Source organism: Hemiscyllium ocellatum, chromosome 36 (assembly GCF_020745735.1).
Source record: "Hemiscyllium ocellatum isolate sHemOce1 chromosome 36, sHemOce1.pat.X.cur, whole genome shotgun sequence".
NCBI lineage: Eukaryota > Metazoa > Chordata > Chondrichthyes > Orectolobiformes > Hemiscylliidae > Hemiscyllium > Hemiscyllium ocellatum.
The window spans coordinates 46,165,576-46,181,070 of NC_083436.1; the positions used below are offsets into that span (position 1 = coordinate 46,165,576).

Here is a 15,495-nt window from a genome sequence, read left to right on the forward strand (position 1 = left end):
ATGTGCTAGCAGACTCCAGAAGCCTCTGGTCAGTTCCTAGAGATCTGGTCACTCCTTCAGTGCTATCAAACCCTGGAAGACTTGTATTCCCAGTACTGCAATATCCTGTGTCCTTGGGTCTAAGTGCCTGTAGAGGATGTTTCTTCAATGGCATTTTAAGGCGTGTCCCAGCTTTAAATGGAACATCAGCTGTCTATCTCAAACAAAACTCAGTTATAGGAAGGAATGGACTTCCATTGTGTAGCAACTTGTGGCTGCTCAAATCGTCCCAAGTACTTTAAACTAAAACCTTTGAAAACTCATCATTGTTATCTGTAGGTAAAATTGACAGTCAATTGGCACCTGGTATCACCACAGCTCAGTCAGTAACATTCATCTCTGGGTCACATGGTTCAGGGTTCAAGGTCTACATTCCAGGGATTGAGAGAAAAAAAATCAAAGTTGACACAAGAGTTCTGTAATGAGGAAGGGCATTGTCAGAGATGCAGTTTTGTTTGGATAAAACAAACATCCTTTGAACTTTGAAGAAAAGCTGGAAGATTTCCCAGGTGACTTAGGGACAGTAATGATCCATCAATCAAAATAACAAATTATCCAGGCATCATCACATTGTTGTTTGTAGGATCCCACAACTAACTGATTGCTGTGCTTCCCACACGAAAACAATGATTACATTTAAATGATTGTGAAATGCTTTGAGACATTCAGTGCTTACAAAAAGTACTTCTTTTCACAGGAAGGTCCCACAATGACGCAAACAATTTCAGTCTTGAGTATTGTTGAAAAAAGGCACATTTTTTCAAAACTTTTCTGCTTGTACTTATCAGGACAATTTGAAGAATACTAATTTATATTCTATGGGAGGAGCATGCTGATTGTTAACAAGTGGAATCTGATTGGTGGAGGTGCTGCCATGGGTAGTGCACCAGTTACTGATATTTGAAAGCATTTTAAACAAGATAGGCTGCCTCTGATTAGTCAAGGCACTTCCCTGAGAAATGAACCACAGAATAGCTGTCACCCATTTAGTTGATTCGAAATAGATGTTAATTTTTTTTGTGTGGTGTTGGTTATGGGGTAGTGATGGCCTGGACACATTCAGTTCTTTAAGACTGAGCTTTAGGATCTTTTAACTTCACATAACATGGCAGTCGGGGCCTCATTTAATTCCAGCTTAAATCAATCATTTCTGATTATACATAGTACTTAGTGCAAGTAGATTAGTTGTTACATTTAGGCCTAGATTTTACGCTCATGTTTCTAGAGTGAGGTTGAACCATGATTTTCCTACTCAGAGGTCAGTGTGAAATCTACTGAGCCAAAGCTGATAATAGATCAAATGATCATGAAAAAGTGACGATATTGAATATTACTGAAGAGAGGTGTGTTACCAATGCCATTCTTGATTGATTAGATTAGATTAGATTACTTACAGTGTGGAAACAGGCCCTTCGGCCCAACAAGTCCACACCAACCCACCGAAGCGCAACCCACCCACACCCCTACATTTACCCCTTACCTAACACTACGGGCAATTTAGCATGGCCAATTCACCCGACCTGCACATCTTTGGATTGTGGGAGGAAAACGGAGCACCCGGAGGAAACCCACGCAGACACAGGTGGAATGTGCAAACTCCACACAGTCAGTTCCCTGAGGTGGGAATTGAACCCAGGTCTCTGGCACTGTGAGGCAGCAGTGCTAACCACTGTGCCACCGATTGAGGGACCGCTTAAGAAGAATTATTCAGAAATAGAGAATAAAGCAAAACTCTGCCATTCCTCCCTTCCTAAATTACCTGCAATATTCAATCTCAATGATCATCTTACTTAGTTGGAACCCAACAGTAATATATACTCTTTAATCAAATTTGAAATCTCTTACCGACGGTATATGAGTTTAGTGAACTAACGGATATTTCTGCCCCAATCAATCCAAACAGTAATGGCTGGAAGATGGCCCAGGCGTTAGCTGTGATACCCTCTGCTCCACCCTACAAGCCAGAGAATAGAAAGAAAATTTGCAAATATTAAAAGAAGATAGATTTCAATAAATGATGGCCTTAAAGCACAACATAAACCTTGAAATCTAAGTTAAAGTCTTTCCACACACCATTGAATTAATGTCCTGCAGAGATCAAGCACATAATGTCAACTATCCGTGCATGAGTATCACAACCAACTCAACCTCTTTATATTCTGTTAGCCCACAAATATATCCAATATCATCAGAATGACTTTTTGGCAAAAACTCAAATGGCAGTTTTACTTACAAGTGATCTTTGGGAAGGCTTAAACTTTGTTTTTAATGTTCTTATCACATCCAAAACAAATTCCACACCTTTGACTCGATAGTCATTCCACTGCTTGTTGCTCAGATGTTCCATAACAAATGAATATACTGTGCATTATCATCACCTAATTTCAGCTGTGAAACATTACTAAGGATCAACAGTATTTTGTTGATCCTTAAAAGTTTCCCAATCTTGCAGTCTGCAAGTGACATCCACATCCCATGAAGAAATTTTTAAAAAGCATGCTTTACTTTTTGTCTTTATAGAATCGTAGAACATGGAAACAGAACCTTTGGTCCAACTCATCCATTTTGACCAAGTTTCCCAAAACTAAACTCGTCCCACTTGCCTGCATTTCACCCATATCCTTCTAAACCTTTCCTATTCATGCACCTATCCAAATGTCTTTTAAGTGTATCTTATCTTTAACTTCATTGTTTAAACATGAATTTCCCCCCTCCTACAAATTTTCTTGCTCTGGAATATATTTTAGTTGGAAGGAATTGAATGTCTCCTTAAATATCTACCACTACTCACTGACTGTCCTATCTTTTAGTCTTCCTGACCAGTCCACCAGGGCGAAATCTATCCTCATGCCTACGTAATTACTTTTAACTTCAGAACCTAGTGTGGGAATGGAGTTTCTTGCCCTCAAACTGAATTTGATATTCTAGCATGCTATGAACACTCTTCCCTCGAGGATCCCCACCCATTTACTCTAGATTTGGCTACATTCCAAGGCACTCCTGACTGGTCTCCCACATTCTAATTTTGGTAAACTGAAATCATCCAAATCTTTGCCATTGCATACTGACTCACCATTACCCATTGTGCTGGCAGAGCAACACTAACTCCCAATTAAAGAATGCCTTAGTTTTAAAATACCCATTGTGTTCAGATCTATACATGGCTCTGTCCCTGCCTAGCTTTGTAATCTTTTCCAATTCTATAAGCCACCAAGATATTTATGCTCCTCTGATCCTGATCTTTTTATCATCACTGATTTAATCCCTCTACAAATATAATGCTTTCAGCTGCACAGCCTTAAAGACAAAACCCCTCCAAATCCTTTCTGCCTCACAACTTCTCTTTCCTCCTAAATGTTCTCCTTAAAGCCTATCCAATGTAAAAATTTTTTTTATCAAACTATGAAATGCTTTTGGAAGTTGTGCTCTGTTAAGAATGCACGATGAATAGATGTTTTTTGTTTGGGATAGGATAAGGACAACAGAGTTTGGATCTGCTAATGTTTAGAGGGTAGAGATTCAGGGTTTCGAATAACAGATATTTGATCTTGTTTGCTGAGGGATGAACATTGCCCTGCTCATGTCTGATGATGTCACTCTAAAATCCCATCTTAACGACTGTAAAATCAAAACTCCAGTAATACCTTGGAGTGTTAGCCAGACTACATAATACAATTTTGAGCACATAGATCTTTTACATACTTGCACTCATCATTCCTAGAACCTTTGCTTTCAGAACTCTTGTGATTCCCTTTATTATATCAAAGCATGTTGAGAGGAGGGCCTATAACAGCACAGAATACTCCACATATGGCTCCATTAATGAGATATTAGAATAACTGTTTTGCTTTATAATCACATTCTGTAGATGCAAGATGAATCACTCTACTTTTAAAGTTTATTACTTCGTACTGACTGGAATTTTTCAATAAATGACTACATGCCATTACTATAAGTCACATGTCGAATCTTGCTTCGACAAGAAAGGGTTCAATTAATTAATGAATCAGCCTCCAAAAGGCTGAATTGGAAAACTGTTACACTACCTTGCCATCAACCCATCCGACCCCAGCAAGAAAAGCCATGACAATTGTGCATAGTCCTCCAGAACCAGGAAAACCAAAGACTCCTGTAGCAAAAATAGCAAACACTGCAAGACCCAGCAGGAGGTAAGAGCGCTTCATCACAAGATCCTCCTGCAAAGGAAGAATAAAGTTTCATTACACACTTGTTTTTATTTGACAATACAGACAAAGGTGCACATACTTCTGCTAAAAGATCAAACCATGTAAAAAGTTGCCAGAATAATGATTGTTAGCTTGTGTTTTGTGCTGGGAGTTTTACAAATGTTTGAATTCAGCGGTTACAATTTTTATTTGGGGATTCCAAATCTTTACTGTTCTTAACAAGCTAGATTTGGATACATGCAATTTATACTCATGGAAGACGTGTTCTCTATAATGAAAATATGAACTCCTTCACACTGATATCTCAGCAACTTGTTGCAGAGACTCAAATATGGTGTTGGTTTCTGTGTTTCAGATTTCATTGACCAAATAAAAATCATCAACTATCACTTTTTAAAATTCTGTTGCTACATCAGTTCAGTTTGGAATTCATTCGTTGAAGGACATCATTTCAATGGTCACCCTTCTTAAAGTACTAATCTCGCTAGCATAGTGTCACCAGAATGAATGAAACTTTGTGACCATCCCCAATTTTACTCAAACTCCGAATGTAGATAAGAATTAGAGTTTACTCATTGTACATTTAAAAAATAACATGTCAATGTGTCCACATCTTTCAATTACCAAACTATTTCTTGAACTTTTATAATTTGCTACCTATATATACATAGGCACACCTTATATATATTATAACAATAGCTATGACAGTCAGTGAATTGAAGTATAGTAGCTGTTATGATCCAATTTGACGGTTGCTTCCAGCACAAAAATAGCCAAAATTGGTCAAAGCACCTAGTAACAGTTCCTGTAAAAAGGTGGCACACTAATTCCAAGCTGGTGATTTGAACTCCAGGCCCAGGTAGGATTTCAAATCCATTCGTGTATTGCCCGTAGTGTTCATTAAATCACCCAAAGCTCCAGATTAGAGTTTGGTAATTTTATCTAGTTATCCATTGTTTATCAATATAAAAATCTCACAATACTTATGCAAAAGTCGACAAAGGGTTTGAACAAATTCATATTCAAAATAAAGTTAAAAATCACATAACCACCATGTTATAGTCCAAGAGGTTTATTTGGAAGCACTAGCTTTCGGAGCGCTGCTCCTTCATCGGGTGGTTGTAGAGTACAACACAGAATTTAGAGCAAAAGGTTACAGTGTGATGCCACTGAAACGATATATTGAGAAAACCTGGATTGTTAAGTCTTTTAGAATGACCATGTTAGTTTTGGTTCTTTCATACTTAAATTCCAGAACTTTTTAAAAGTTACATTCTCAAGATAGCTTTAACAGTAGGTGCCAACTCAGCTCAGATATTGCATTGAGGTTAAAGTCTGTCTGTGTCCCAATCTTCAGACTGATTCTATTTCTAAAGTGGGATTCAAAGAATCTTACATTAATTTATGCAGCTTTTGAGCAAAATAAAATGTAAGTCTGCAAGTACAAGTTCACCCCACAAACTATATGTGTGTGATGCAGGGGAGACAGAGTGAGTGTGAGCATGTGAGTGCGTGTCTGTGAGAGAGTGTGTAATGAGGTATAAGTCTGTGAGAGGGTGTATTTGTGGGTGTGAGTGTGAGGATGTATGTGTGAGCATATGACAGAGGGTCTGCATGAGTGTGTTGTTCTGTTGGAGCTTTTAAAAAAGTTCTGGGATTTACATATGAAAGAACAAAAACTAACATGATCATTCTAAAAGATGAAAGACCAAACAAATAATCCAGGTTTTCTCAATATACCACTTCAGTGGCATCTCATGTAATCTTTTGTTATAAATTCTATGTCATATGACCTTATATTCCACAGCCACCTGATGAAGAACTGCTTCCGAAAAAACCTATTGGACTATAATCTGGGGTTGTGCGATTGTTAACTTTGTCCACCCCAGTCCAACACCGGCACCTCCAAATCATATTAAAAATACAAGGAGCTAATGAGCAGTTTATTCCCAAAATAAAAGTAACAAGATAAATACAAGTTTTAACACACCTAGGTTAATCATACAAGTCTGTCCACTGATTTGGATAAGAAGCAAGTTAGTTGATACATGGTACTCTTGATCCAGAAATTGAATAATGTTTCACCAAACAACCAAAGTTGTATGATGAATTCAATTTGAGTATTGCTGAAGAAAAGACATTTTGTCAAAGCTTTTCATCTTGCACGCATAAGGATAATCAAAGAAATACTATATGATATGAACGTTAATCAAGTAGACTTTGATTGCTAGCGGCATTGCCATGAAGAATGATTCAGTTAAATGACTGGCAGTTAACTGCCAAGCTTTTTTTAAAATTCTAAACCAGGCAGGTTGGCTCTGATTGGTTAAGGCAATGCCCTGAGAAATGAACTAGAGTGTGCCTGTTACCTATTTTGTTGAGTTGAAACAGATGCAGTCCATGTACACGATTTTTCTGCCTGCAATGATCATGGTTCGGTATATTAATGTATAAAGTCTCCAGCATACACACGTATGCAACACTGCGAGCTCAAATGACAATCTGAAATTGGTTCAGCAAAACTCTTCACTGACTCGGAATTATTTAGCAATTGTTGTCCAATCGCAGAATCATCGCTAGTATTGGACATATTGTTCTGAGTTTTATAAGCATGGCTGGTTAGGTATGGTCAGCTTTGCAAAAATATGTCCTTTTCAGCAATGTTCAAATTGAATAACCTTCTTGTTGTTCTGATGGTGCTGTGAATTTTACAAACAATAAGGAATAGGTATCTGTTTTAATTGCAAACCACTCCTTTGGCATATACATGGTGATCTGCTAAACTGAAATAAGTAGGGTCATTGTGACTGTAGTAAAGCATACATAGCCTCAGTTTGTTCATCGTATTCATGTCTGGACATTCTATTTAGACAACACTGACAATGTAGTTACCATCCAATCTAAGAAAAATTGTATTGGGATTAAATCAAGGAGTTAGAGACTATTTCTAAATATCAACATTGCTTACTAACTCACCAGGTAGGAAGACTAAATCTGCACTGAGCTGAAAATGTGTTGCTGGTTAAAGCACAGCAGGTTGGGCAGCATCCAAGGAACAGGAAAATTCGACATTTCGGGCCAGAGAGCCCGAAACGTCGAATTTCCTGTTCCTTGGATGCTGCCTAACCTGCTGTGCTTTAACCAGCAACACATTTTCAGCTCTGATCTCCAGCATCTGCAGACCTCACTTTTTACTCGAAGACTAAATCTGCACACAATATTCTAAACTGGACCTAGCCAACAACTTGTACAGGAAAGAGTAGCATAGTTAATTATATACTGAATGAATGGGCTTAAAAATCCATGATTATTTAGTTGTTGCTTCACAACATTGGTTAAGAACCGTTCGATAATAATGCACTAAAATGTCCCTCTGACTTCAGTTCTTTTCTTTGAAGAACGTACACATGTTAAACATTTGTCCTGTCTAGGTATATGACACTCCACTTGCCAATGACAGGCCCAATCATCTAGTGCATTTGGATCTAACTGTAGTACTAAATCATCCGCCACAATTCTGTTACAATTTTAAAAAGTTTTCAAATCTGCAGTAATTTCTCCAAGACATATATCTAGATTGTTACCAAAAATACTAAACTGTAAAGATCTTAATGCCAGTCCCACAGGTTACTTGTCCCCAGTTAGATCCAAATCAACCACTTTCTGCAGTGAAGTACACTTGTGTGGACACTGAAGGATTCACGGTACCTCCTCCATTGTTCAACAGTCAACAAATACTCAAATAAAGTAGGCAAGAGTGAGGCCTGCAGATGCTGGAAACCAGACCTTAGATCAGAATGGTGCTGGAAAAGTACAGCAGGTCAGGCAGCATCCGAGGAACAGGAAAATCGGCGTTTCGGGCAAAAGCCCTTCATCAGGCTCCCATTCCTGATGAAGGGCTTTTGCCCAAAATATCGATTTTCTTGCTCCTCGGATGCTGCCTGACCTGCTGCACTTTTCCAGCACCACTCTGATCCAAATACTCAAATAAAGATTAGAAACTGTAAAGTATTGAAGGACAAAACTCATATATTAAATTGAGCACCATCATCAAATGAGGTTATGAAAGTGTATTACAAGTGATGCTTTGCTCCCAGAAAGGTGGCTCTATGAAACATTTCCAAAGCAAATTAATGAATGTGTATGTATTTCTCGACTCTTCCACCTTGGTGAAATAATCTACTATCTGAAAGAAAATAACTACCGGCAGACAGGTTGTTTTTGTTGCTTTTCACCTCTCAGGTCCAGAATTGTTAAGTGTAATCAAAATTATCGTGCTTGGTGGTACAGCCTGCTGCCAGTACCATCATCTTCAGGAGGATTAGATCAAGTGCACACTTTCTGCATTAGGTCTGATTACATTTTAAAAATTGAATGCAGAAAATTGCAGCTTGTCTTAGTTTACTCAGTACTAATACCTAATTATTTGGCTAATTGCACTTTAGTCATCATACATTAATCTATTTCAGGTATGCTTAGTACAGTGCTGACTGGCAATTATGGTTAAACTCACAAACATATACAGCGCCATACTACAATAAACTGTAGGTGTATCATTACTTTACTGCATACAAGGCAACTCCTGCTTGGATTCATCTGTTTATCACACACAGACTCTTTTCAACTTGTTTGTTGACAAAATATCATCTAAACCACTGGTATACAGTTGAACCAAATAGTAAAAGTAGTCAGTAAGTACACATGATCTCTGATACACATTATTTAGGGATGAGTCATGAAAATCAACTTCAGGGCACTGTCACTACATTTGTAGAATACAATAGTCTAAAATCAGATAGTATTTAGGAATATATTGCTCTCATGATTCACAAACTACAAGTTGGAGAGTTGATACAGAAGGGAAACAACAGGAAGGCGAGATAGTATATAATGAAAACAGGCAGTGGAATGACACATGCACTGAAACAATAATGTAACTCATTATATGTTGACTAATATAGCAGGATGGTGCGATGCATCTTGAGTGTTTTAATTTTTTTCTGTAATTTTCAGTGTAAAAACAATTTACTTTGGAACTTGTTAAAATGTTGAACTGGTAACAACACTGCAAAGGTATCAGGGAATCTGGGACCTTGCCACTATCTTTCCAACTCCTCCATTACTGATAAATTATCAGGCTGCCTATGTGCTAGCTGGTACAGATGAGCGTAAATTTACTCCAATTAAATGTAACTGGAAGGGCCATTGACTTCCTCATTTTCCTCTTTTGTGGCCAACATCTTTGGTAAAAGCACCTGGCTATCTATCTGAGTGCCATCCTATAGAGCTTAGCCTCAACGTTTTCTCAACATACCTCCTTAACAAAGGAGAATCAGACATTGAAAGAAAAAGAAACAAAGAAAAAGGAAATCAGATGAATTGGAATCAAATCAGGTTCAGAAAGAAAACTGAAGAGAAGAAAACATTTAACGAAGAGTAAATAAGAGAGACAGAATGGAAAAGCCTTTGATTCAAAATTTTCCATGAAGCATCTCGGGATGCTCTATTACATTAAAGTTGCAATATTTATGTAAGTTGTTGTTGGAGTTAACTGTAATACTTCGAATTGGACATTTTCAAATTTCACAATTAACTACATGAAAGAATGTGATTGACTGGGCTAGCAATTGATTGGCATTAAGCTAATAAATGTGATGCAGTTAAAAAGGGGAAAATTATGATACAATGGAAACGTCAATACAATAGTAATTCTGAGGCCTGGGCTAACACTCTGTGAACATGGGTTCAAATCTTTGCCCTTTAGAGGAGAAAATGTACCATCCTTACCTCATCTGGCTTACACTCAACTCTAGACCAACAGCAAAGTGGCTGATTCACTTCGAAATGGCCCAGCAAGACAGTCAGTTCAAGGGAAATTAAGGGTGAATAACAGATCCTGACTACCAGTGGCACTCACATCCCATGAAACAATAAAAGATTAAAACTGTCTCCCTTCCTAGCAGCACTATAGATGTAACTACAATAGACTGATTGCAGCAGGTGGAGAAAGTGGTTCACCATTCACCACTTTCTCAAGGGTAACAATGCTGACTTTGCTCATGAGTCTCACATCCTACTAATGGATTTAAAAAATCCTAATATTCTATGGCAATTTTAATAAGTGATTATTATTGTAATTCAGTAAGTACATAAAATTAGTGACAAGACTAAACGCGAGATGTCATTTTTGCAAAATAAACAGTGGAGTAATGTAAGTCAACTAGCACAGTTTACATATTCACAACTCTCAGTGCATTTCTTAAATGCCTGAATATGTTTGCCAAACTATTTATTATTAAGAGCATGTGTCATTTACACAGTAGGTTTCAAGCAAAATACTATTAATCATACAATTATATCTTTATACAATTCAGTAGCCATAACATTTGAACACGCAAAGTTGGCTTTTAAAATTAGTCACGTTATTTCTCTAAAATATATATAGCAAGACATCTTGGATGGTAGAGTTGAAAAATGTGGTGCTGGAAAAACACAGCAGGCCAGGCAGCATCCGAGGAGCAGGAGCAGAAGGGCTTATGCCCAAAAAGTCGGTTCTCCTGCTTCTCAGACGCTGACTGGCCTGCTGTGCTTTTCCAGCACCACATTTTTCAACTCTGGTACTCCAGCATCTGCAGTCCTCACTTTCTCCATCTTGGATGGTAGAGGCTGATTTGAAATAGGCAAAAAATCCAACAAAGTTTTATCTGCACATCTACTAATATCATTTATTGCATCCGTTGCTCCCGATGCAGTCTCCTCTACATTGGGGAGACTGGACCCCTCCTAGCAGAGCGCTTTAGGGAACATCTCCGGGTCACCCGCACCAATCAACCACACCGCCCTGTGGCCCAACATTTCAACTCCCCCTCCCACTCTGCCGAGGACATGGAAGTCCTGGGCCTCCTTCACCGCCGCTCCCTCACCACCAGACGCCTGGAGGAAGAAAGCCTCATCTTCTGCCTTGGAACACTTCAACTCCAGGGCATCAATGTGGACTTCAACAGTTTCCTCATTTTCCCTTCCCCCACCTCACCCTAGTTCCAAACTTCCAGCTCAGCACTGTCCCCATGACTTGTCCGGACTTGCCCTACCTGCCTATCTTCTTTTCCACCTATCCACTCCACCCTCCTCCCCCTGACCTATCACCTTCATCCCCTCCCCCACTCACCTATTGTACTCTATGCTACTTTTTCCCCACCCTCACCCTCCTCTAGCTTATCTCACCACGCTTCAGGCTCTCTGCCTTTATTCCTGGTGAAGGGCTTTTGCCTAAAACGTCGATTTTGCTGCTCCTCGAATACTGCCTGAACTGCTGTGCTCTTCCAGCACCATTAATCCAAAAAAATCCAATTTTGATGTAAATCTTATGTTTACCTGTTATAACAAAAGAATCAGAAAGGGCAAGCCAACAACTTCTACAGTTTAAAGAGAAGGCAAGACTAAGAGCACATAGATATTCCAGTACTAAGGTAGCATGCATTGGAGAAAATTTGAAGGTTGTTAATATTCCTCTGTATCTGCAGAAGAACTGTCTTATCATGATAAGAATAAAAGCAAAACACAATGAATGTTAAAGGTTTGAAATAAAAATAAAAACAACAACTGCCAGCAAAACTCAGTGGGTCTGGCAGCATTTATGCAGCAATAGAAACAGAATCAGTGTTTTGAGTCTGGTCTGACACTTCTTCAGAACTGCCTCATCATGAGGGTTGCTAAAGAGCTTCAGAACAGCTAGACTGCAAATGCTTATTCTAATTGTTTTAAATCATGGGTAAAGTAACAGAAAGTAATAGAATAGTTCCATATTAAATTTACTTACATCATTAATTTGATCTTATTTCCTTTAATTAAAATGACTAACATAATGAAAGTTATATTCTTATTTTACAACATTTTCAGAAATATTAAGAACTGAACCATTTCTGCTCACCTGATCCCTGCTAGGAAAGTATCGAAGGAACAATCCAATAGCAGCACCTGCTGCTATTCCAATTAGAACTTCAAGGAAACCTCTGAGTATATTGGAAACCATTGAACCTTCAGAAAGAAGTGGCATTTAATTAATTCTATTCTCAATAAATTAGAAACCAAGAAGGCAACAAAAATAAAAGCAAAAAGACACAAGCCACATATTATTTATAGTCCTGAAAGCACCAACTATGTTTCACATTGCAAGGGTTGTGAAGGTTTGTAGCTCAGGTTGAGGTTTAGAGTGTAGGTTTGCTCGCTGAGCTGTAGGTTTGATATCCAGACGTCTCATTACCTGGCTCGGTAACATCATCAGTGGCGACCTCCAAGTGAAGCGAAGCTGTTGTCTCCTGCTTTCTATTTATATCTTTCTCCTGGATGGGGTTCCTGGGGTTTGTGGTGATGTCATTTCCTGTTCGTTTTCTGAGGGGTTGATAGATGGCATCTAGATCTATGTGCTTGTTTATGGCGTTGTGGTCGGAGTGTCAGGCCTCTAGGAATTCTCTGGCATGTCTTTGCTTAGCCTGTCCCAGAATAGATGTGTTGTCCCAGTCGAAATGGTGGTTTTTTTCATCCGTGTGTAGGGCTATGAGGGAGAGGGGTCGTGTCTTTTTTGTGGCTAGCTGGTGTTCGTGTATCTTGGTGGCTAACTTTCTTCCTGTTTGTCCTACGTAGTGTTTGTGGCAGTCCTTGCATGGAATTTCATAGATGACGTTGGTTTTATCCATGGGTTGTACTAGGTCTTTTAAGTTTGTTAGCTTTTGTTTGAGAGTGTTGGTGGGTTTGTGTGCTACTAGGATTCCGAGGGGTCTCAGTAGTCAGGCTGTCATTTCTGAAACTTCTTTGATATATGGTAAGGTGGTTAGGGTTTCTGGCTGTGTTTTGTCTGCTTGTCATGGTTTGTTCTTGAGGAATCTGCACACTGTGCTTTTTGAGTATCCATTCTTCTTGAATACGTCGTATAGGTGGTTCTCCTCTGGATATCAAACCTACAGCTCAGCGAGCAAATTTACACCCCATGTTTCACGTGATTTTTTTTAAAAGACTTAACTTACGATTTAATTCAATATAATGTATTTTTTATTCATAGGATACTGCCATTCTTAGTTAAGGAGCCCTGTGGGTCTAGAGTCACCATACAGAGGTGCCTCCACATCGGCAAAAATAAAGATGGCCGATATCTATCTCTAAACGATATTTGTAAACCAATTTTTATGATACTCAGTAATGATTACATGGTCTTTAGACTTCCTTTTAATTCCAGACTTTACAGAATACAAACTTCACCATCTGCACTGGTGGGATTTGTACCCATGTACCCAAAACATTAGTCTGAGTCGATGGATGATTAGTCCAGTGATGTGACCACTGCACCACCGCATGCTCCAATACCATGCCTTTGCGAAACATTATTTGACAAATGGAGGATGTGAGGAGCCCAAGCTTTTGGATTGAAATACCATGGAATCCAATGAGAAATGACAGTCATACTATTTTCTCTATATATTAAATAAAGTGTAACTTTTTTGGAGGATAATCTTACCCTATCTTACACTGAAGTCCTTGGGCCTTAACACAACCAGTTGACATTACAGGTTTCATAATGTACGATGCCGAAATATTTCACACCAAAGCCAATTTGAGGTTTGAATGTGCCTTTTTTATCTTAGAATCATAGAATCCCTACAGTATGGAAACAGGCTCGTCCGCTCAACAAGTCCACACCAACCCTCCGAGGAGTAACCCACCCAGACCCATTCCCCTACCCTATATTACCCCTGACTAATATTCGTAACCTATACATCACTGAACACTATGGGCAATTTAGCATGACCAATTCGCCTAACCTGCACATTTTTGGATTGTGGGAGTTAACCAGAGCACCCAGAGGAAACCCACGCAGACACAGGGAGAATGTGCAAACTCCATACAGATAGTCACCAGAGGCTGGAATCAAACCTGGGTCGCTGGCGCTGTGAGGCAGCAGTGCTAACCACTGAGCCAACTGTGCCACCCCCTTAGCAAACTGCAGATGCTTCAAAGTGGAGAAAAGGACAATAAAAATTTTCTGGTAATCATAAGAACATACCTACTGTTAAAAGATGTACTTACAGCTAGAAGATGTGAAGATGTAATGATATTGTTAGATAATAAGTCATGTTTACTTACTTGGAATGTAGGCAATGGGAACACTGATGGATAGAATAATAGGTGAATAAATATGTAAGGTTTTGACAGAAATTCTCTGTGGAAATAGTTGTTTGGAACCTTGCTTTTGATTGAATTAGTATAAAGCCTTTGCTTGTGTAAAAAAGTTGGAGATGTATGCCATCTTATGGTATGTACATCTCCCATGAATGCATGAGTAAATGTTTAAATAACAAAAACTAAATCTCCTCTGTTCTAAAAAGGATATAAAGACTTAAAATCACCCTTTCAGTGCCTTGACAAATGTTTTGGCAGTATGGGAATCATGGAATAGGAAAAGAAAGTACAGTTGATTTAGGTGTTTAGCCATGATCATATTAAATGGAGCAAAATGAAAGGCTATATGGCTTATTAACACTCATATTTCTTATGCTATGTCAGAGAAATCCATCCAAGAAATAGCAAATGATGGTCATCCACTCAACAGTGCTTTTTCCCCTTACTTAAGTAATCTATCATATACGTAATGTTGTAATATCATACTGCAACTGTACAAAACGGTAGTGTGGCCGCACTTGGAAAAAAGTGTGCAGTTCTGGTCACCCCATTACAGGAAGGATGTGGAATTATTTGAAAAGGTGCAGAAGAGATTTACCAGGATGTTGCCTGGTCCGGTGGGAAGGTCTGATGAGGAAAGGCTGAGAGATTTGGGTCTGTTCTCATTGGAAAGAAGAAGGCTAAGCGGGGTTTTCATAGAGACACACAAGATGATCAGAGGATTATATCAGGTAGACAGTGAAAGCCTTTTTCCTAGGCTGATGACATCAGCTTGTACAAGGGGGCATAGCTACAAATTGAGGATGACAGATTTAAAACAGGTGTCAGAGGCAGATTCTTTACTCAGAGAGTCGTAAGGATGTGGAATGCCCTGCCTGCCAATGTAGTTAATTCAGCCACATTAGGGAGATTTAAACAATCCTTAGATAAGCACATGGATGATGATGGGATAGTGTAGGGGGATGGGCTTAGATTAGTTCACAGGTCAGTGCAACATCGAGGGCTGAAGGGCCTGTTCTGTGCTGTATTGTTCTACGTTCTATGCTTTATGTTCTAACTTTCATATTTACATATTAGGCTTTTTTGAGAGAGAATC

The 15,495-nt window shown here is 38.8% G+C and overlaps 1 protein-coding gene across 3 annotated transcripts in view; it reads right to left on the reverse strand.

Annotated features, from left to right (window-relative positions):
- The window catches only part of LOC132833431 (sodium/hydrogen exchanger 9B2-like), a 177,288-nt gene that overhangs the window by 21,666 nt on the left and 140,127 nt on the right, over nt 1–15,495 (reverse strand). For all 3 annotated transcript variants that reach the window (XM_060851693.1, XM_060851691.1, XM_060851692.1), the window contains 3 exons: nt 12,157–12,263; nt 4,086–4,235; nt 1,885–1,993 (listed from right to left, as the gene is read on the reverse strand). In XM_060851693.1, the coding sequence (XP_060707676.1) occupies nt 1,885–1,993; nt 4,086–4,235; nt 12,157–12,263 (366 nt within the window). The remainder of the gene's footprint in view (nt 1–1,884; nt 1,994–4,085; nt 4,236–12,156; nt 12,264–15,495) is intronic.